Source organism: Lissotriton helveticus, chromosome 2_1, assembly GCF_964261635.1.
Source record: "Lissotriton helveticus chromosome 2_1, aLisHel1.1, whole genome shotgun sequence".
NCBI lineage: Eukaryota > Metazoa > Chordata > Amphibia > Caudata > Salamandridae > Lissotriton > Lissotriton helveticus.
In genome coordinates this window covers 326,934,659-326,957,773 of record NC_136059.1, presented here as the reverse complement: position 1 = coordinate 326,957,773, position 23,115 = coordinate 326,934,659, and the positions used below count along the sequence as shown (strand labels likewise).

At 42.2% G+C, this 23,115-nt stretch overlaps 1 protein-coding gene across 2 annotated transcripts in view; it reads left to right on the top strand.

The window, feature by feature from the left end:
• The window catches only part of ADAMTS12 (ADAM metallopeptidase with thrombospondin type 1 motif 12), a 2,873,463-nt gene that overhangs the window by 1,089,402 nt on the left and 1,760,946 nt on the right, over nucleotides 1-23,115 (top strand). For both annotated transcript variants that reach the window (XM_078677277.1, XM_078677276.1), the window contains one exon: nucleotides 10,675-10,758. In XM_078677277.1, coding sequence (XP_078533403.1) covers nucleotides 10,675-10,758 — 84 coding nt within the window. The remainder of the gene's footprint in view (nucleotides 1-10,674; nucleotides 10,759-23,115) is intronic.

Genomic DNA, 23,115 nt, shown 5'->3' with positions numbered 1-23,115 from the left:
TATGAATTCATTGTGGCCTAAAGTTTACTGTTACTAATATTTAGCTCATGTATATAATTCATGTTATGTTTAACCATCACAGTTTATAAGAAATTAGATCCTTTTGTCATTCCTTCTGTTTTTGACTTCTGTAATATCCTGGTGCCTATTAAACAGATACACTATGTTTTTACCCCTCATTGCTGCTCCTACTATTGTGAACGTAGATGTTAATGATAATAATGATAGCAATAAAGATATTATTAAGCAGAATAGTTTACCCTGGAAACGCATGTCATCATGCTAGTGTAGCGGAATGATTAGTAAGTCTAGTGGCTCAACAAGCAATTGCAAAGCCTATAGGTCTCGGCAATGGGCGAGCTTTTGCCCTTGTGAAGGTGAATTTCTTTTATTTGTATGCTTCTACACATTGCCCCCGACCCATTAAGGTTCAAAAGAGGTATGCATGCCCTTGACAAAGGGGAAGAGTAAAAAATGGAGCAAATATGGTGCCGGCAAATGGGAAGCCTATGGGCATGCAGTAAGCCCATGAAGTAGATACAGCATGTTTCGGTTAGACACGGCACATGCGCATAGTCTAGAGCCGAGACCGAACAATTTACCATCGAGCACACAGGTATGACCAAATGCTGTGGTGTCAACTTTCATATGGATGTGTTCAGAGAGAGAAGCTAATGGTCGCAATAGTAACAATCTCATGGAACATAAAAAAATGACCGCATTCACGAGGCCAAATTTTCCCATAAACTGCCATGGATGCAATTCATTGTCAAAGTAATCTGCAATAAATGCAATTCATTTTCAATGCATTGATCCCTTTAGGCAATGCAGTTGCTTCTATATCTAGACACAAGTATATTTACAATAAGAGTGCTCTTGGTATAGGGAAGGTAGGTAGGATTTGTGTTCAGGTGGGGGAGTGAAGGTGATGGACAGGGAAGAGGTGATGTGACATACAAATATGAATTTCACATAGTAGGACCTTTCGGGCCTATCCAAGGTCAACTGTTCCGGAGTACACACATAGCAATAGAGGACGCCAAATAATAAAGATTCAGTCGCCAAGGCTTGTGGGATAGTATTTAGTCAATGTTTTACCCTAGAAATATAGGGTGAGTTCAGTCCTCAAGTTGGGGTCTTCATCTGGACAACCAGAGAAGAGCACCTAAAAGCAATTGAACATTACGTATTAAGGCTAGGTCAGACTGAAGTGATGTGAATGCTCAAAGTCAAAATGGTAAGAATTACCTATTTGTGTAACAGAGCCTAGACTTAGGCTGTACAATCAAGGTTGTTGGGCCCAACAGAGCTCCTAAAAGTCAGAGATATCCAAAGATCACAGCGTGAATTGCTAAATAAATTAGTCACCTCAAAGTGTCAAATGGTTGTACAAATCCAACACTTACTAAATACCGGGAACCAATGCGGCCAAAAAGTGTGCTCATTACCATCCGTGTATGTAGACTGTGGGTAACCACGTCCCTCGCAGTCATAAGACAAATCTGTCAATTAAGAAAGTTGTAAAGGGTAAGGCCTGGGTGAGGCAGCGAGAAAGAATCAGCATTCTAAAATCAAGCTGCTGGAGTCACAATACGTCTTAAGAAATGTGATAGTTCAATAGGCTCAAAAACGTCAATCTTAAAACAAGTATTGCAAAGGAGTGCGCATCTAATCGCAACGTGCCCCAAAAGGGGGAGAAGTGCCGCCGCTGAGGATGTGCACAACCAGACCTAGAAAACTGCAATAAAAGCAATGATTATGGCCAAAAACTGCTGTTAAGACAGAGATTATGGCCAAGGGGACTAGTACGACAGAGTCCCATCATAAATAACTGAGATTGAATCAACTAACATGGATGGCATCTTCTGACAGTATAAAGTAGACACAACAGTCATCTCTATTTGAAGTAGGCCTCTAGTCCTCATGTGTGACAAACGTACACCCAAAGGGAAAATAGTTATGAGGATTGCCGGCATGAAGACCGTGCACCATGGGACTAGCATGTACTGAGTCACCACGTGGAAAACTGATATAAACTCCACTTTTGTGGCTAAAACGACTCACATAACAGAGTCGCATACTATGAAAAATCAACTGTATTGGGCGGCCTCTTCCAACCAGGTAGGAAGGCATCTCCGGAACGAGAGTCTCTCAACTTTCCCTAAGAAAATTGTACGCACTAAGTCTAACCACCTAAATGCAGTCACCTGTCTCCAACAAGCAAAGCCAATACCGGCACATAACTGGTGCCCTGAGGGCTCGTCCCTAGCACCCAGTGACTTGGGGGAAGTGTCTCGGGAAGGACATGTAACACCATTTCTAAGATGTAATTACAGTCAAATCGGTCTGTCTCAAACCTGCCATTGACAGATGCGCCAGTCATGAGCATGTTAACTAAACGGTTGCCATGATCTAGAATGTTGTATTCCATCTAAAAATAAATAAAGAATGTACATGGATCTTAAATAAATTTACATTGAGTCATTATTTGTGTGGGGAGAAAACACAATATGCATAAGCAGATAGGTATGAAGGTTAGTATCCATTTTCTCCATTTAGGAGAGCCTTATATATGCAGGACCTGTAAATTGCTAGTACCCACAGATAGGTTAGTATCACACATTGCAATGTGGGCAAAAACTATTCATATGTTAAATGATATTTAGAGGTACCAACATTAATACTGAGGCCAGCTTAGGGGGCCATTGCATGGTGGCTAATGTACCATCATAGCTATAAAAAAGACAAGTTATGTGCTGATAACATCACATAAGGGTAGACTAACACATAAAGAGGCAGTTACAACCTCATCGTTGGGTATGTGATCTGGAGTAAACTAAAATGTTTGCGTTTACTATTCAGCTTTGAGGATGGATAGTGGATAGTTGTGCATTGGTGCCATCAAGTTAATTAGGGCCATTATTCACAGTGTCCAAAATGTACATCCATTTACATTCTCTGATATTCAAATTAGAATTAATGTCACCACCTTGTACCCAGGGAGACCTTTTCCAGGGCCAATCATCTGATAGACTCTGGTTGATGTGATTTTGCATTGAAGTGTTCGACCAGGGGTGCCCCTACAGTGTTGCATCATATCCTGCTACAGTGTTGTCGGATCCTGGTCTTCACATGTTGTCTTGTTTGGCCTATATATAACTCATTACAGGGGCACTGAATTACAGATCACGTCTGTGGAGTTACAATTTGTGTGTGCCTTAAGATCAATGGTGTGTTTATAGCAAAATTTCTTAGTTTCAATGGTAAGTCGGCATGCTTTGCATAAAAGATCTCCGACAAAGAGCCCCAGACCTGTTAGGCATTGCAGCGCCGTCTTGATGAAGCATGACACCCTACCAGGTGTGTGAGGGCAACAAGATCTGACCTGGTGGCTCTCCAGGGTTCCTCCTGGTCGACCGTCCAATTCTACCTAAGTGCAGTTTTCCCATTTACGAGGAACTACTCCCCCTGATACATTTGATATGATACTTGAGAGGGAGCATTGGTAGGATCACTTTAAATAATTAGTGGTAGGCATACATACATTTGAAATTGGCATATGCCATGTAACGCGAACATTTCTTTCTGGGCTCTCTATTGTTTAAAATGTCGAGAGTCGGGCCTTTCACATAATGACACTGCAGTCTTCAAGTCTAAGCCAAGAATTTGTCCAGTAGCTGAGTTTTGTACTACCTGAAATTAGGGGGACATGTACTTAGGAACGTCCATACAAATAGTGCTAAAGTGAACAAAGTGAAACAAAATCATCGCCTGAATGACACATTTTTAATTACAAGGCAGCAGAAGTAGGTTCTGCAGAAGTCACTTGTGGGTGTGAAAATGAGTTGAATTTAATGATCTACAGGCAAATTAATTACAATTTCGTATCCAAACCTATATTGAATGGCCTGGAATATTTTCTTTTATATATGAGTGCCGTTGTATATGGCGAAAGGATTACGAGGTTTACTGTTGGTGAAGGTAGCCAGCAACCAGGCACAGAATTTAGATGCACCCAAAATGGGAACCACATGGAGTTACTTTCCAAGGAAAAGGTGCAGGAATTTCAGGTCATCATCCAGCCACTGTGAAAATATTTGGCATCATGGAATCCTCCCGGCTACATTGTTCAGTTTTGCTCCCTTGGAAAGTACAGAGAACAAGAAATATGCAAATGTAATACTAGGGAAAGGGACAAGACAGGAAAAGTATCCTAAACAGCAAAGCAGCTCAAGAGGCTACGAGACACAGCTTTGTCCCACTTGAGGCTTTTAGTACCAGACCTGAAGGTTTCAGTATACAGAGGACATCAATATATCCGAAATGTAGGGGCCCTTTCTAGCTTCAGCATCCTGCCTTGGTCTTCTAAAAGAAAGGCGGAACTAAAAAAAGCTGACATTTGTGGCCTTTGTGACATGTAAGTCTTTCCTGATCTCCGCTCCATCGATATCATAATGACATTGCCCCAAGGCCCCAGCTAACCAAAACCATTGACTTTAATGGCCACTCTTTGTTTTCTTTTCCCTTGTTGCTTACAAACCTTAAACATCCATATCTCCAGTTCCCTAATCTGTTTTTGTAATTTTCCATTATATGGTAACCTTATTGTTGTTTGATACTGTTTGAACTTCACAATAATTTCTCTCTGAAATTGACTGCTGTTTATGACACAGCTACCAGTGGTTACGCATAGTTTATCACTGAAGTACCTTATGAAATGGTATAGATAATTGCCTTTACAACTCATAACCCATTTTCTGGCAGATGCCATTAATAAAAGCTTGACTGCATAGTATCTCAACTCACTCGTTCTCCCCTACTATTCAAGTAGGGCTACAATTCTGATGCTGGTGCATGTTTTTTTTAAATAACACATTAACTTCATAATTATTTGGATTTCAATTCAATTCAATAATCTTTATTTCGTTGCAGTTGCATCATAAAAGATATACAGTTAAAATTCATTAAAATACAATTATATAATATTCAAAAACACAAGTGGGGTATGGAAGGTCTATTTAGGATTACATTACATTATAAGCTCAGTTCATCCCGGTCTACATCATCTTATTTATGTCATGGTATTACGGTCAAAAAAATCATCACACATTTTGAATAAAGATAGAGTTAAAAATAATCAATAGCCCGCTTGATATTTTGTTAAAACTGATTCTTGTTCCAACCATGCATTAATACGGTTTAATATGTGCCTGGCATATATTTTTTGGGTTATATCTAAAAGGCTTATGGGGCGATAGTTAGCTGGATCGCTTCTGTCCCCCTTTTTAAAAATTGTGATAATTTCTGCGCCATTCCATGTATCCGGGATTGGTTCGCCAGCCGCAACTGTATTGCACAGATGATTTAAATATGGTGCCCATACAGCCAAGTCATGCTTAAAGAGGTCACCTGGGATTTTGTCAAGACCAGGGGCCTTCCCCTGTTTAACGGAGTTAATAGCTAGCTCTGTCTCCTGTAAGTTAAAAACTACCTGTGGATGTGCATCATCTACAACAGGTAGAGCTCTCTCTTCCTGCACTACTCCCCCCAGGCCCTTGCGCCGCATATAGGTTCGTAAAGTGGTTTATCCACGTTGCCTCATCTAGGAAGACCTCTCTGGAGCCTTTCTCTCTTTTATTTCCCTTAGCTACTATTTCCCAGAATAACTTCTGGTCCTTTGTCTTAGCCGCTGACAACATACTGGACCAGAGTTCTTCGTCCCAGGAAGACTTTGCTTTTGCCAATACTTTATTATATAATTTCCTTTTTTCTTTTACTTCTAGGGCACCCTTTGTTTTAAGTGCGTCAATCAGTATGGATTTTGCGACACGGCATTCTTTACTACACCAGGGTTTGCCAGCAGGCACTGCATTCACTACACCAATCCCTTTTTTTGGTTTTTTTGTCATAAGTTCTAATAGTTTGTTAAAAAAGGCTTTGTGCATTTTAATAAATTCACCTGATTCGCATTCAACAGGGTTATATGAATCAAATGTATTTGCAAGAGAACAATAAATATTGACCAATAACTCTTCTTCTCCCAAGATATATGCCCATTTCACAGACCGTCGATTATTACTAAGAATAATGTTGTCTATTGTGGGTGGTTGTATTTGGCTTTGACCTCCCTCGCTAACTTCCGACCCCTTTAGTAAACTCTGTAAAAAGCTAGTTTCAAGGGGGCGGTGATCGCTATCAAATCTTTCCTTAACCCTCAGGTCTTTTGTATATGGCCATAGATCAAATGAGACAATGACATAATCTATTTTACTTTCACATGTACGCCTCTTGAAAGTGGGTGCTTTCGGGCTATCAGATGGCAGGCGCCCATTACATGCCCTCAGTCCTTGACTTGTGAGTAACCTTGTAATCTGAAGAGCTAGGGTGGTTCCGGCAGCCGCCCCATTACTAACTAAAGAAGGTATTCCATTAGCAGCATCCTCTTCTTCATACAATTTATACATGCCTATAATAGGTTCGAAATTACAATTCATGTCCCCACATATATTTACACTTGCTTCTGGACCCAAAGTGTCCATAAGAGTCTCTAATTTGTCAATGCATGGTGACTCCTTGTAGGATGGACATGGTCTATTGTAGACATTAATAAGATAAATCACCCTTTTATCATCAGTAATAATTTCCAGGCCAAGTAAATCAAGAGAGTCAATATTTAATTTTTTTATGCCGAAATTAATAGATACACTGACCCATATTAATAAACCCCCTGAGGCCCGTCCTCTGGTTGATGGAACCGCGTCTATCTGATATGTTTTATATCCAACTCTGTGTATTTGATTTGTAGCCCAAGTTTCCTGCAAAACGCAGATATCAAAGGTATTCATATAATTGTTCCATTCAGGGTCACCTGTTTTTGTACTCACTCCTGCTACATTCCATGAGACTACTTTGACTAAAATCAACCCTTCGTTTGTGCCACTACTACTCGATGGTGAAGGTGTAGTTGTGCTTCTAATTGCCCCTATTCTAGTACTGTCATACCTACCCACTAGTAGTGGGTCTGTACAAACTGTTCCTGTCTTTAAGACTATGACCTCATCTACTGTACTGTCACTTTGGGGCTGATCTGTAGTGTCAGTAATCCACATTTGATCAACTGCCTGGTTTGTTCTAGGACGTACTACTCCATTAGTGTCCCTAATTCCTACCACTTTTAAATTGGGTACTCTATGATATTCGAGTACCTGTTCTACAGTCTCTTGACGTGGTGACAGTGAGGGAAGAGGGGGTAGGGTGTCTTGCAGTCAATCAACTGCATCTAAGCAATTGAAGCGATTGTTGGTGGAAATATGATCTAAATGTAGTGGCGGCATTAACCAGCCTCCACCTCGTGGCCCCCTCCCATTTCGTTGCACCATTGTCCAACCATCTGCCCTAGATGAGAAGTGGCCTGGTGGATAGAAATAGGTCAGTTGAAAAGGACGAATAGTGGTGCCTAAACTAGGGTACCTCCAGTTGCAGATATGTTTCACTACTCTAGGATTGTCAAAATTGATTAATATACAATCCCCGTTTATATTTTTTGCCAGATACCCCACCCAAGGTACTCGCCTGATGGTAAGGATTCTGCCCATCATATGCGGGGGTAGTGGTCTATTTATATCCAACCATTGAACAACCCTGTTCCATAGGGTTGCAGAGGTTTCTACCTCATGTTTGCCCAATTCTGGCACTCCAGCCAGAATAACCACAAATGGGCAAACCTCTGGGGGGAGATTAATGGTCTTTGTAGTGTTTTCTGCGCTATAATTTTTGCCATTACTATCCTGTGGTATACTATTTTTATTTGGCTCGCTTATTTTGGGTTCCATTACATCCTTGTCTTTGGTTGCCTCAGGAATCCCCTCAGTAATTTTCGGTACCGGTGGGTCCTTCAGTGTCGCTGATGCCTCTGCAGTTTTAGTGACCTTGGCCTTCGGTAGTGTATGAGGTGCACTGGGGTTGACATTTTTTAGGGAGGGTTCAGCGATTCCCTTGATGTCTCTCTCAATCCGTTTTAGATAGGTCTCTACCTTGCTCAACCTCTCCTCAAGTGGACGTAATAAGAGTTTTAGTGTGTCAAAAATAATGTTTGACTCAATATTCGCAATCCCTTCCGGAACCCCTTTAGTTAAGTGGCCCCCTGTCGGTTGTATCGTGTCCCCATGGTCTAATGCATCATGCTCCGTGTTTGTACTATCACTGATAATAGGTATTTCCATGATGCCAGGGCTTGTTGTAATATTTTTAGAACCCTTATTTTTTTTACTTCCACCATGTTTAATCGGTGGGCCCGGTTTTACCTTGGGAATAGTCCCTGTATTAGCTCCTTTCTGTTGTCTGGTATTGTGCACCTTGGCAACATTGGGGACAGTGGGCAGTTTGTTTGGTGAAAGTAAGAGTGATTCTGAAACAGTAGAGGAGCTCCCATCTGTAACATGTAGTGCATCACTATTAATTTCCTGCAATGGGATTATTTCTAAGATGGGTGAAACATTAACTCCCCCATTAGGTAGAACTCTGCCCAAGGAAACAGGAGTTTGTGCGTTGGCTATTTGGCCTAGTGAAGATCGTCTTGCAATGGCCAGTTCCTGGGAAACCCGTCTCTCCATGATGACAATACTTTCATCAACAACAGAGTTCATCTTTTTAATGAATTGGTCCATTGCTCCAGTGAATGCAACAGTGTCAGTTTTCCCTTTAACCTCCTTTGTTGGCATTGTTCATAAGCCAGTCAGAATTGGGAATTTAAAATAAGTTAAAAAACAAAATTAAATCCTAGGTACTCACGAAACAAAGTTTTTTGAGATGTTAGTGGGGTGGCCCGTCCCGGCCTCTCCCGGTCTTGAACGGGCTTAAACGGGCCCGCCCTTGGCCCGGGCTTCGCCCGGCGTCCCGCGAAGCGGGCCTCTGCGCCGGCTTTAAGCACCTCCTGGTGCGGGCGCGTCGTCAGCGGTGCGCGCCGCCCCTGAGCCTGCCGGGAGTTGTGGTCCCGGGGCGGCGGCGCGAAGACTGGTGCAGCTGACTCTCGGCCGGTGGCGGCGTGGGTTCTGCGTCTCCGTATGGCCCCCAGTGACTCTTGGCGGTGGCGGTGTCCCAAAAGCTGTCCAAGGTAAGTTACACCCCCCTCCGCCGGCCTCTGCACCCGCTTTAAGCACCTCCTGGTGCGGGCGCGTCGTCAGCGGTGCGCGCCGCCGCTGAGCCTGCCGGGAGTTGTGGTCCCGGGGCGGCGGCGCGAAGACTGGTGCAGCTGACTCTCGGCCGGTGGCGGCATGGGTTCTGCGTCTCCGTATGGCCCCCAGTGACTCTTGGCGGTGGCGGCGTCCCAAAAGCTGACCAAGGTAAGTTTCAATTCTTGCAATGAACACAAAAATCATATCACATGGTGATCTGCTTCATTAACTGTTTCAGTTTTGTAATTTTTGAAACATGGGATTGTCTGTGTCTAAGCCAACTACATTCACTTTATGAGATGCATACATTTGTTGAACTCCCTTTGACAATAACTTACCAGTTCTCCTGCAGATCCAGTTATAGCTCACACCATTATTTTCAATAAATAACCCCGTGTAGACCCAGGGTGTTCAACATTTAGCATTAATTCATGGGTGATTATTAGAAGTGAGTATAGTGGGAATTTGGTACCGGTTGGTGATGGTGGGAAAGAAAAACAGAACACAAAATTATTAATTAAGTTCATATTAACCTTCTTATCAAATTCATTTCACTTTAGCTAAAATTTTACCAGGAACTGCCTGTGATTGTAGAAAAAAAATTACTGATGTGCATACAAAATTAGAAGCCATTTTATTTAATAAAATACAAACTCTCTGCAATCACACTCCTCTCTTTCCAATGTGTACCCACTATGCAAGGTTAGTTTATCCCTTAGGAGTCAAGATTAATACACTCCATATACATGCAAATCTCTAATTTGCCTCATTTCCGGGTTTTACCCACTATGCCCTCCTATTGCCAGATTACTTTGTTTACTATTATATTTGACCTGAAGGTGATTTTATCTTTGGTATTACCTGTCTTATAAAAACTTGTTTTGCTTCCCCTGAAGGTTTTCAACTATGTAAACTCAGCTACCAACAATTTTTGTACCACTCTGAGCCCATGAATACTGGCAAATTATTTATGTTTGAAATCTTAATGGTAGAGATACGTTTTGCAATATTTCTACTGGTTTTGCAAGAATAACATCGCCGATCAACATACATTAAAAAAAAAAAAATTCTGCTTAGAACATCTCTTATCAGAAGTCAAAAGCTGTATTCATATTTGATGCCAGCTACTTGTAACCCTACTGGACTTCTAGGGATACTGATACTTTGCTATGACAGTTTATTTTATGTAAGTTAATAATTTCACTGTAAATATTTGACAAAAAAGTATGCTACCGTTTCTAATATCTTGATATGTTGCAAATTAAATTGCTGAACAACTGTCTTTACATATTTATAGTAGTTTCTTGAGGACATTAAAAAATAACAAATGTGTTGAACATAGATCAATCAGATTGAATGTTTAAGAAAAACATGGATCTTTATAAAGGATATGACAATCAACTCATGTTTTTATTTTCACTTGCTGAAACATAAGATTTTGATATGTCTTACTTTCTAATCCGTAGTATTTCCATTAATATTTCATTTCTTACATTTACAGGTCACTGGCATATTTCATGACCCCAGCGTTGGAAATGCAATTCACATTATGCTGGTCAGACTTATTCTGCTGGAAGAAGAAGAGGCAAGTATTCTTTTTAAATGTATAGTGTTTAATGTAATGAGTTTTGATGTCTGCTCTTACTCTAGGCCCGAATCATGGGCAATGGGCACCAATGGAAAACTTGGTTTGCGCACTTCTATTTGCACATGTACAGACAAATATTATTCATATAGATGACATTTAAAGAAAGGGGTAGAGTGCCTCCTGTATGAGTTTGGTCAATTCATTAGGATTTCAGAAGTAATACATGCTAAAAGTATGCATGTCGTGAATTATTCTGATAAAGTTATAGTATTACAAAAGAGGCTCCCCCGCCTAGGGAGAGGACAACCCAGCGCACTACTTTGGAAAGACCAGTGGTCTAATTCAATGTTCCAATTAGACAACAACTTGTAATCCAAATAGGAAAATGTTCAAACATCTCGTTTATTCATATCCATGATAAAATGTTCATGTAGATAATACACATCAACACTTTGTAATCCACGTGTATGTTCAATCAGGTGTGTTATCAAATCACACAACCCAATGCATTTCGGGCATGGCCCGTCGTCAGGGGAATTACTCTACAAACAAAAACAAAGGAACCCAATGTAATTTCCATATGGCATCTTAACAAAATCAAATAATGTGACCAACTGAGGTGTGTACATGCTGGGAAACGGAAGGTGATCAAAGCGGTAAAAGAGTCTATGGTAAAAGAAACCAGCGTGTAGGACGCTGCAGCGGAAGATACCCAAGGTGACCAAGAGTTGCAAACATTACCGAACAGAAAGAAAAGAGTGGCCGGTAACCAAACGTGATAGCGAGTGACTAACTGAAACGGGAGGGTGAAACATGTCAGGTAAATCCCAAGTAAACTAGTGACCACCACCAATCATGCGGAATAAGACAGAGTCCCCAAACGTGGGTACTTACAGGTGTGAAGATAACATTCGGACTTCGCGGAGTTCCGTAAGGTGAACACTCGATGAGAGACCCGGAAGGCAGGATATACCAAAAGAAAACATAGTGGTAGGACTAGAAAACCGAAGGGTGAATTTAGGGTGAGCGCCATCTTGGAAGGTGCAACAAAGTGAAAGACCATTGCTAAATGTAATCAAATGGATGTACATGTCGGCATTCAACACATGATCTTACAGTTAAATGACAAATCACAAATAACACAAAAATTCAATGCGATCATTAAGACCCGAGGGGGCCATCGTGGATAAATAACGGATCCAGAAATTCTCTCTCTTGAGTAGATGGTTCTTATTGTTCATTGTGATGGGAACTTGTTCCAGTACTAGGAATTTGAGCTAAGCGACTGAGTGTCTGTTTTCCAAGAAGTGGGTAGCCACACTCGATTTCTGATTTTCAGTGCGAATGTTACTCTTATGTTCCAAGATTCTCGTGCGAATCTTCCTCTCTGTATGGCCAACATAGCATTTGCCACATGGGCATTTTAAAGCATAGATCACATTCTTACTGTTGCATGTGGCGTTCACATTCAATTTGATAGGAAAACCTTTCATGGGATGGTTCATCACGTTGCCTTGTATGCTGTTGTTGCAATTGCTGCAATTATAGCAGGGTTTGAAGCCACAGTAGGTTACTTTGGTTTTTGTGCCGCTGGTGTTACTCAGGATCTCTTTCAAATTTTTGCCCCAGTGAAGGCGAAGATAGGGGGTTCTGTAAATAGGCCATTGAAATCTGATTCCTGTGTCAAGATGGACCAATGTTTACGAATAATCTTTTGAAATTGTGAAGAAGCTCTCGAAAACTTAGAGACTATCACCAAACGGTCGGTGGGAGTCTTCAGTCTAGGTTGTAACAGGGAAGCTCTGCTGCATTTCTCACTTCTCTGGATCGCCAAATCCAAAATTGGAGTAGGGTATCCTCGTGCTCGTAAACGGTCTAGAACAGTTTTGATCTGTGAGCTGCTCTCATCAGTTTTGGAAACGATTCTTTTCACCCTCAGTATCTGAGCATATGGTAAGTTGTTTTTGAGTCCCATCCGGTGAAAGCTTTGATAATGTAGGGTAGAGTTCCTGTCAGTGGGCTTTCGGAAGACAGTAGTTGACCAGTCTCCCAATTCTCTTAGTATTTTAACGTCCAAAAAATGGACGCAGGATGTACTATATTCCCAAGTGAATTGAATTCGTTGTGTGACCTGATTCCAGGTGTTGAGGAAGGTGGTAAGAGTGTCGTTGGTACCTGCCCAGAGTAAGAATATATCGTCAATGTACCTCAGGTATAACCGGCCATGTTCTTGCCAGTTGTCTTGGGAGAGGATGTGGTTTTCTTCAAAATTTCGCATAAAGATATTGGCGTAGCAAGGAGCAGCCGAATTTCCCATGGCCGTACCATTAAGCTGTAAAAACCATTTGTCGAAGACGGTGAAATAGCTATGATATAGCGTGAACAAGGTAAGTTCCATAAGGAATACTTTCAAGTCATGGTCGATGTTGGATTGTGCCAAAGTTCTTTCAATAGCGTCAATTCCCCCGTCGTGGGGGATTGAGGTGTAAAGGGAACTGACGTCCACAGTGCACATGATGAGATGGGAATCTTTGAGTGAATTCATAACTGGTTCAAGTTTCAGTATGAAGTCCGTAGTGTCTTTGACAAAAGAATCCGCTGAGGTGACAAATGGTTGAAGGTATTTGTCCAGGAATTTTCCCACATTTTCGTGGATGCTATTTCTTGTCGACACAATAGGTCTAAATGGAGGATTGGTTGGGTGTTTATGTAGTTTCGGTAACATGTACAAGACAGGAGGTCTTGGATTGTTAGGTGTAAGATATCTTTTTGTTTTCTCATTGATTGTACCGTTATCAAAAGCCTTGTTGATTATGATGATTAAATCTTTGGTATATTCCCTGGTAGGGTCTCCAGGGAGAGTGTCGTATATATCAGTATCTCCAATGTGAGCGGTGACTTTATCCTCATAGAAGTTGGTGTCCATGACTACCAGAGCCCCTCCTTTATCCGCATTTTGACAGATGATGTTAGGATTGTCCGCGACTTTCTGAAGTATGTTTTTCTCTTTACGAGTAAGGTTCCCCCGTTTAGCTGATTGTATGAACGGAAGTTTGAGAATATCTTGTCTGACTAGGTTTTCGAATGCATCGATAATTTTATGGCTTAGTGGTGCCATAAACGTGCTATGTGGTCGTAGACCTCTGAGCATGTCTTCCTCCTGTGTGTTAATAGGGCAGATGTTGAGAAAATAATGTTTCAGCACACGAAAACCCATCACAATCCTTAGCTTGTTGGATTAGCCAAGCTGTGCGAGATCCACCATTCCGTTCAAAGTTATAGTATTCACATTAATGACTTATATCTCTTTTAACAACATGACATGTGTGCAATATCTGCATTGCATGCAGAATGCATGGAAAACCTAGCAAATCTGTAAATTTTTTAAAAACTAAACACATAAGGGAAACCAGGGTGGTCCTAATTATGTGGCTCCTTCAAGGTTTTCATACCCAGAAATCCCTGCAAACCTGAATCTTTGACTAAACAACACACATTTTCCTGCCATTTCTGTGAACGAAAACGTCATGAATCTGTGGAAAGCCACCAATTTCCTACCACCCAGCATTCCTGAAAGTCTCCCAATAAAAACTGTACCACACTTGTGTGGGTAGGGCAAGTGCCCACAACAGGAAAGGGTCCTAAACACAACATGGACACATCAAATTTTTTCCACTTAAAACAGACCCTTTTTTCAATGTGGGTAGCTGTGGATTTTAGGCCGTAGCTCAGCAGGCACCTCAGGAAACCTAGCAGACCTGTGCATTTTTTAAAACTAGTACAAAAGGGGGTGGTGATGGATGGAGCATCCGAACCAATCAAACACTCACACCAAGTCAAAAGATCTGGGTTTGATCCATCACCGTTCTTTAGCCCACTCTGCCACCCCAGTTCAGACATGGCTATATGCAAATCAGTCTGACCCTGTGCCTCTTGGGAACAGTCCAGCCTGAACTGCCAAGCCATGCCTTCCCTGGACCGGAAACAAGCTTCCGAGGACTGCTTTCTGGCATTCCAGCCGTCTTCAGCCCGGCTTGCTTGAATCCAGTGGCAAAGTGAGCAAGGGACTCATGTCTGAGCATACCCTGCCACACTTATGGCGGTCAAAGCGGTACAAAAGGGGGTGGTGATGGACAGAGCATCCGAACCAATCAAACACTCACACCCAGTCAAAAGATCTGGGTTTGATCCATCACCGTTCTTGTACACCTAGACACCTGGAGGAATCCAGGATGATGTAATGTGTATGACTCTCACCAGGTTTTCTTACCAAGGATCCACTGCAAACCTCAGATTTTTATTTAAAAAAAGCATATTTTCCTCACATTTCTATGATGAAAAATTCTGGACTCTTTAGGGAACCACATATTTTCTATTCCAGTAAAAATGGTACCTCATTTCTGTTGGTAAGCCTAGTGCCTGCAACAACATTTCCTGTCACAGAATTGATCTGATTAGGCAATGGGGTAGTGTTTTTTTTTGGTTAGGGCTCAACAGCCACCCTGGGAAACCTACCAAACCCAGACATGTCTGAAAACTAGACACCCACGGGAGTCCAGGGTGATATGCCTTTGCCTGCATGCCACAAAGTATTCCTACCCACAATGCCCTACAAACCTCAAACTTTGCCTAACATTGCATATTTACCTTGCATTTCTGTGAAGTAAACGTACGTAATCAGCATGACTCCACAAAATTCCTACCACCCATTGTTTTTCCACTTGTCTTGACAAATATGCTACCTCACTTGTGTGGCTGGGCATAGTGCATGAGACAGACATGCATCAAACCAAGGTCAACAGGAGTCTCGCAGAGCAACTTTCATTTACCCTGGTTTCATTTGTGCCTGTTGGTGATTTTAGTTTCTTAGTAACTATTTTAATTATTTTACATTAATTATAAACTAAATATTTCTTAATTTCTAAATAATAAAGTTGATTATATTTCCATATACTTTTCTATATAAGATCTCCACTAACAGGTGTACATTCCTAGTAGTAATTTAACACTAAATTCTGTTGGAGGAGTCTCCACCCTTTTATTGATAGAGTGGAGACAAATAGGTGTACATCTAGGCGTAAACCTAAAAAACAGTGACTTGCAAAAAAGTGAAGAGTTACACCTAGGATAGGAGTAAATATACACATGTGTATATATACATCAATATATTTAACTTTATGACTCAAGCCCTTAGTTAACATTGGATACACTAAATCTGCAGCCAATAGACAGCTAAAGCTGTCTGTAGACTAGATCTAAATTTATAATAATCTATATATACAAATCAACTAAAAGGGCAAACTCTTATACTCTTCATACTTATTACCCTCCTAACTCTCTGTAGATATGTTACACTTATGTCTGTATGCTTATGCAATGGCTTCCAAAGCTTCTCAAACCCACTGTTCATTTGTTGCACTGAAGTAATCAGTTCCTCTACTGCACAGATATGAACTGGAAGGTGAATCTTGCTTGATCTAAACTCTTGCCACAGTCAGTCATGTTCCCTCAATGCTAGGGTAGTTTGCAGACTCATGTGCTTAGAAAACAAGTAGATATATACATTTGTAGAGCATATCTGATTATTGACATGCAATGAGTCTGGGAATTTTTGAAAGGTGGCAGACATGTTCCCAAAGATCTCAAATTACGAAATTGAAAGGTTGGAAGGCTATGAACTCCCACTTCTCTTGGTGGCTCTGTCTTTTCCTCGTCCTCCAGGTCACATTCTATCTCAAATGATGTTACACATGGTGGAATGTATTTCTTCAAAGCATTTTCTATTGATTTATTGTGCTATTGTCCTACAGTGGTTGACCCCTGTCAAAGCACAAGGGATGAGACAGGTTTCACCTGCTTTCTCCTAAACCTAAGAGTGCCAATAATTCATTCTGTGGGAAAAGCCACTTCTTATCTGTCCCACAATCCTCAGGTCCTAAGGAGAAAACCTTTAGGCATCAGGTCATTACCCAGCCAGAGATCCCTCCAGTTCAGCTCACAACTAGACACCATGTTCTTTTTCAGAGGAGAGCATTCTGCCTTTTGTGTCCCTGTAACAGCAATTGTAGGCCAACAAGGTGTCCCTTGTATAGCGGCTCCAGTCCCTGGGTGCCAGCATGAGTAAGGAGTCCTTTAGTGTGCCTCTTGCAGCAGATGTTCTTCCAGGCTCAGGGATGTTCTAAATAAGTGGTAGAGAAATGGCTTCTTATCCCATGTACTTGCCAGTAATAGGAGAATTTTCTACACACATTCCTGGCAATTTTCCTATCAACATTTGCTGTACTTTTTAATAAGTGTGAGAGAAACATGAGAAGTTTCACTGTGTGGAATTCAGCGGTTACATCAAAGGTCTACGAGATTCTGCGTAGTTCCGCCAATGGGCAGAAAATATGCAGCTCATGCTGCTTGTGCTGCAATTTAGCGCTAGTAGTGTGAGCAGTGCTGAAAAGCAGTGCAATTGTGTTGAGCTTGAGCATATGCCTATTCAAGTTGATTTTGCTGCCACTTGAGTAGAAAATCTATTCAAGCTGCAACAAAACTAGTCAAGTGGCTCCCCTCTGACCGTGACCACTGGTGTTAGAAAATCGTAATAGGGAATGCCAAATTGTGCTTGTGAATTCACATTTTCTGGAGCCTTGTGGAAGAAAATTCCGCCATGTGATAATTGGTGGAATATCGACAAAACTTGTAAAAAAAAATAATGCGCAATGACCAAAATTCTGCCAATTCAAAGGTCAGAATAAAACATTCCACCCACTACTACTTTTTACAGCACTTCCTTTCTATTTTTACTGCAAACTTGTTCCTTATTCAAGATGGCCCTAGCATTTTTCTAGGCTTTTTATTACGGACATTTGTATGTCAGAATATCATAAGTAAAAATATCATCATACAGAAAAATTGTGCCCTCAATATTGCTTACAAAAGTATCATCCTATTTGGTGTGTATTTTCTACGATTAGCACCAATGGGGTAACTTTTTTTAAACTAAAATGTAGGATGTGATATTTATTTTAGTTAATAATTTGGTTATGGTATGCTCATACTGTACCCCTCCAGATGCACCCCTTCTAATATAAGGACACTGCTGGTGCTGCAACTAGTTTTTCCTCCTGCTTTGTGCACACAAAAGTGTTTGAATTGGCTCAGCAATGAATGATTTCTGTTGTTGTGACCAATTTAGAATCTGTTCTTCAAACAAAGGACAATTGTAGCAGTCTGTAGTGTTACCACATGTTCTTTCCTCCTCCAAGACGAGTCACCCTTGCTAAGTGGTCAGTGTTTTCATTATTTCAACCATCTTCTCTTGGAGGTTACTGCATTGTTCTCCAGGAGGCCAGATGTTCAAAATCTATTCTGGGATGTTTATTTCAGTCACTAGAGTGGAGCTACCATGTAAAGTGTCTCTTTGGACTTCTCTTAGGCAGCAGAAATCTACTACTGATTTAGATGTATATTAAAAAGTGAACTTTATTTATTTTACTACCATTTCCGCAATATAAGTTATGAACATTCACTGTTTTTACTATCGCCCTGTTCATGGAAAATGTAAAGTTATAAACAGCTTTCAGCAAATGTTCATTATGTAGATATACCCTTATTTATTAAAGATGTAATATGCTCCACTGTGAGAAACCGGGCTATTGGTACAGGGGATGTGAGCCCTTCTCAAGCAACAGCTGCCATCCTTCTCAGGGTGAACCACAAAAAGTCACTAAATCAACCCATGCTTACCCCACTGTTAGCTTGGCACAAAATATGTCAGGCTTAACTTAGAGGCACTGTGTTAAGTATTTATGGAGCACACAGACAGTAACAAAGTGAAAGCACAACACAAGAGAAATCCCACACTGATCAGTAGAACCTGAGATACGCAATTTCTTAGATTGAAAGAAAGTATACCACCTAAAAGCACAAAGCACTACTCACAGTTATCTGGTCGTGTGAGGGTCACAAGTTCAAGCTAACTGTGAGGGAGCACGGGGCGAATGCAGGGACCAAGTTAGTCCTGCTGAAATAGTTACCTTCTGAAAGTCCTGCATGAAGAATTCAGGCCGCAATGAGCAGGGAGAGCATTGTGGATGGTCATTGCTGTTTCATGATGAACAGGCCAGGCATTGCAGATGGTTGTCACTGTAGTGCAAGTATCCTGTTGATGTTGTGGACGGTCACTGCTAAAACTTCGCTTTGGCAGTCACTGTTGGCTGGCGATGGTGTAGTGCAAACTGCAGATCTTGCATTGCTGGTCGTCACTGGTGGTTGCTGTAATGTGAAGAGTCAGGTTCATCAGAGCTGTATGTGGGTGGTTGGTACGGGCAGCAACATCTTGGTGCAAACAGGCCCGTGTATGATCACGAAGACCCCAAAACTTCAGGTTTTCTCCTTTCCTTCGAGGACAAGTTCAACGGATGTCACATCAAGGGTCCAGGACCTGAGAGGCACCACTCGGGGATCAGGAACTGGAGGGCAGCAGGGGCCATTAAGTTTAGTCCCAGGTCCAGTACAGTATATCATCTGTGCAGAGATGCCTGTGTAGTTTGTTGTATCCCTGTAACGCAGAACAGGAGGCCAGCTGACCAGCCATTGGGGTCACTCAGGTGGCATGGGGAAGCAGTGTTTACATCGCATGTGGTACAACAAATGTGATTACAACACAGTTGTTACAAAGACTGCGTTGTTACAACGCTAACCATTACAACGCAAGGCGTTTCTAAGACTTGCTGTGGGGGCACCCTAAACTAAGGAATATTATAATTTACTATTCCAACACCTTCCCTACTGTTGCGCACTCTGGAGTTGGAATAGTAAATTACACTATTACTAAGTCCAGCATGGCCCCTACTGCAACTCGGAGAAACAACTTGAGATGTAATGGTATGCATTGTAACCACGCAGTTGTTATAACAACTGCGATGTAATTGCATGCATTGTACAGCATGCGATGTAACATCGCATATTCGGTAGTCTGGCATGAAGGGACCAGGTCCAGCCTTCTTTTCGCAGACAGCAGGGTAGGTGGCAGGCAGGAGGGCAGTCCTCTGGTAGCAAGCCGGTCCTTCTGTAGTCTCCACAGGTCCAGGAGAGTACTGAAAAGTGGGCCTGAGATTCCTAGGTTTACCTTCTGAAAGTTCAGTAGAGACGAGTTCAAGCGATCATGAGCAGGAAGAGTGTCGTTGATGGTCATCGATGTAGCAAAAAAGAACCAACCATGCATCACTGATGCCTGTAGTGCAAAGATCCTGTCAGCGTCATGGACTGTAATTGCTGGAGCATCATTTTGGAGGTCAGTTCGATTTGCCAATAGTATTTTTATGCCTTGGGCTAGCTTTGAAGTGGAGTAAGCTTCTGGAGTTTTTCTCCTACAGAGGTGTGAATTTCCTGCTTTCCTGCCCTGGCCCCAGTCCGTGCAGTGACCATAGGATAGTGTGAAGTAGTTTGTGTGTGAGCTCGGACAGTGTCTTTCAAATGCAAGTAGGGCTGCGCACAGCTCACACCCTCTTATCCTGCCTCAGATGGCCCATCCTGCCAATACCCAGTCTCTCTATTGTGTGGATGTCTGGGAGGAATACACCAAAGCAAACTACACCTAGTTATATGACTCAGCAACAAACTGCAGGCCCCAAATGGTAAACAGTCTAGAAGAGGTATTTTCAGAATTGGGACTTACAATACAACTTTACCAATAAATAGGATTTTAAATTACTATTCATTGGAGACTAAATTACTTTTCTACCTTTTCTCAATGCAATATTATCAAATGTAATAAGGTAACCCTAATGTAGTCCTCACAGTATTATAAAACAAACTTGTGTGTTTTTACTACCAGGACATATAACAACTTGAAAGTACATGTTCTACTTTTTAGGTACAGTGCACCCTGCCCTATGAGCTGTGTAAGGACTACTCCTGGGGATTGCTTATATGTATTAAAAAGTAAGGTTCAGGCCTGGCAAAAGGTTGTTTTGCCAGGTCGAATTGGTAGTTTAAAACTGCACACAGGATACAGCGGCAAACCTGAGACATTTTAACCCATTGCGTGCGTCGGACGGCCCCCGGCCCTCCAACGCCACAGTGGGTGTGTGCGAAGGACAGCCGGGGGGCCATCCGAAACATGCCTACTCATTAATTCCCCAGCACCACGGCGGAAATTTGCACCGCGATCAAGGGGTTCAAAGGCTACTTAAATGTGTGGTACAACACAGTCTGGCTATTGTATAGGAGCCTCATCCAAGACACAAACCACTCACCTAGTCCCAGGTCCAGCATCAGCTCATAAAGGTAATGCCACTCAAGGCTTTCAAAAGCTTTTTGGATATCCACAGCAAAGACTGTTGCGTCATCTCGAATACAGCCATCCGCTTCCATAATAGCTAAGAGTCACCATATATAAGTCACTGTGTTGTGGCCCAGGATGAACCCAGTTTGGTCCCGGCGCATCAGTTGCGACATATGGGCCACGACCCGCGTCGCCAAGATCCAGCTTAGGATATTCAATATTCGACATCGACAAAGCCCTGTATTCTAAACAGTCATATGTCGACTTGCCTGACTTTAGGACCGAGACAATTACCACTTCCATGGTAGTGTCTGGTAAAGAAACCAATGTTTTGGCCACAGCGTATAGTGCAGTCAGTCTAGGCGTCAGTGCCATTTATATGACTACTGAGTGCTGCCGCGGCCCGACCCCCTTCACCTTCCTGGTTGCCTCGGGCGTGGCCCGGTGACCGGGCAAGGAATTGAGTTGCTGAAGTAAGTATTTTGACGCACATTTTACATTTTGTAAACGGGGGCAATTGGCAGTTAGTGGGACATCGCCCTAGCGCCCCAATCGATGCACAGCCACTGTATAAGTACGATCTGGTCATATGGCCGACATCTAATAATAATAATAATAATAATAAAAAAATTTATAAACCGCCTGGTTACACAAAAGAACAGTGTGTCCCCGCGCTGTGGATGCAGTCCACTAGAACCACTAAATGCAGACACACAATGAAGGTGGGGAGTGGAAGGACAGAGTCCGGCCTCAGATTTTGTCTTTGGAGAATAGATAGGTCTTAAGTTTAAGCCGGAACCGAGATTCTGACGGTTCCATCCGAAGTTCAATAGGAAGTTCGTTCCATTGTTTGCTGGCTAGGTACCTAAAAGAACGACCACCCATCCGCGCTTTATGGATACGGGGTGCCATAAATTGCATGCTACCCATGGATCTCAAAAGGCGTTTGGGGCGGTACATAGTCAGCATCTTTTGAAAGTAGATGGGACCTTTGCCCTGTGCAATACGATGGACCATGCACATGGTTTTAAACCGGACACGTTCCCGCATAGGGAGCCAGTGCAGGGTCAGTAGAGCACGTTTCCCGGATGACTTTCTAGGCAGATTCAGGACAAGTCTGGCGGCCGCATTTTGGACGCATTGAAGTTGGTGCAGACTTTTTTTGTTCAGGCCGCAAAGCAGAGAGTTCCCATAATCAAGATGAGAAGTGACCAGGGCGTGAACTAAAGTTTTCCTAGCTTTGGAAGATTGAAACGGTGTAGCTTAATGTGGACAAAAGAATGCAGTTTGAAATTGCTCAGAGACATGTCGCCTTCAGCTGCAGTGCAAGATGAATGCCTGGAATGCAGCCTCGTGCTGTAGGTAAAAGCTGCTAGAAGGAAGCAATGTTCTGCAATCTTGTGCCTGTGGTGTCCCTGAATTAAAAAATATAAAATGCACTATTTTCAATCACTACTTATCCAGGCTTTTATACACCGCAACATAGCTTGATGACAAATTCCACCACTCCAACCAAGAATCGCGATTATGAATCCAGAATTGTCTCCAAAGCAAACAATGATATGCCTCATGAATGGCACTCATCCTTTATCTGTGCCTGGTCATTGAATCTGTTACTCCCACCGCTGTACTTGCCAGCGCACCCAGAACCGGGCTCAGAATCGGGCTCCTTACGTGGCTTCTGTCTGCCCCAGTGCAAGTGCCAGTGAACTTTCAGAGGTTCGTCTTCGTACACTGTACTGCACATCTTCTGTGGAGCCAAGCTGCCTCGCAGTCAATGACCATTCCTCTCCACTCACCCCAGTCTCTCATACGTGAACAGATCCAATATGTTTTGGGTAGCTGATGCAATGATCCAGTAGGCACTAGCATCTAATAATCTTTGATCTCTGTAAAACGACAAGGCCCACATTTGTTTTCACCGAGTTTGCATAACAAAAGTGATGCAAACCAACGGCAAAGGGTTGTGTTGGGACATACTATTTAACCCAAACAAGAATTTGCCTTCGAAAGTTCCCCAAAATAACACAACTATGTACTATGAATTACTTTGCACTAAATAGTCATGGGTGCGTTCT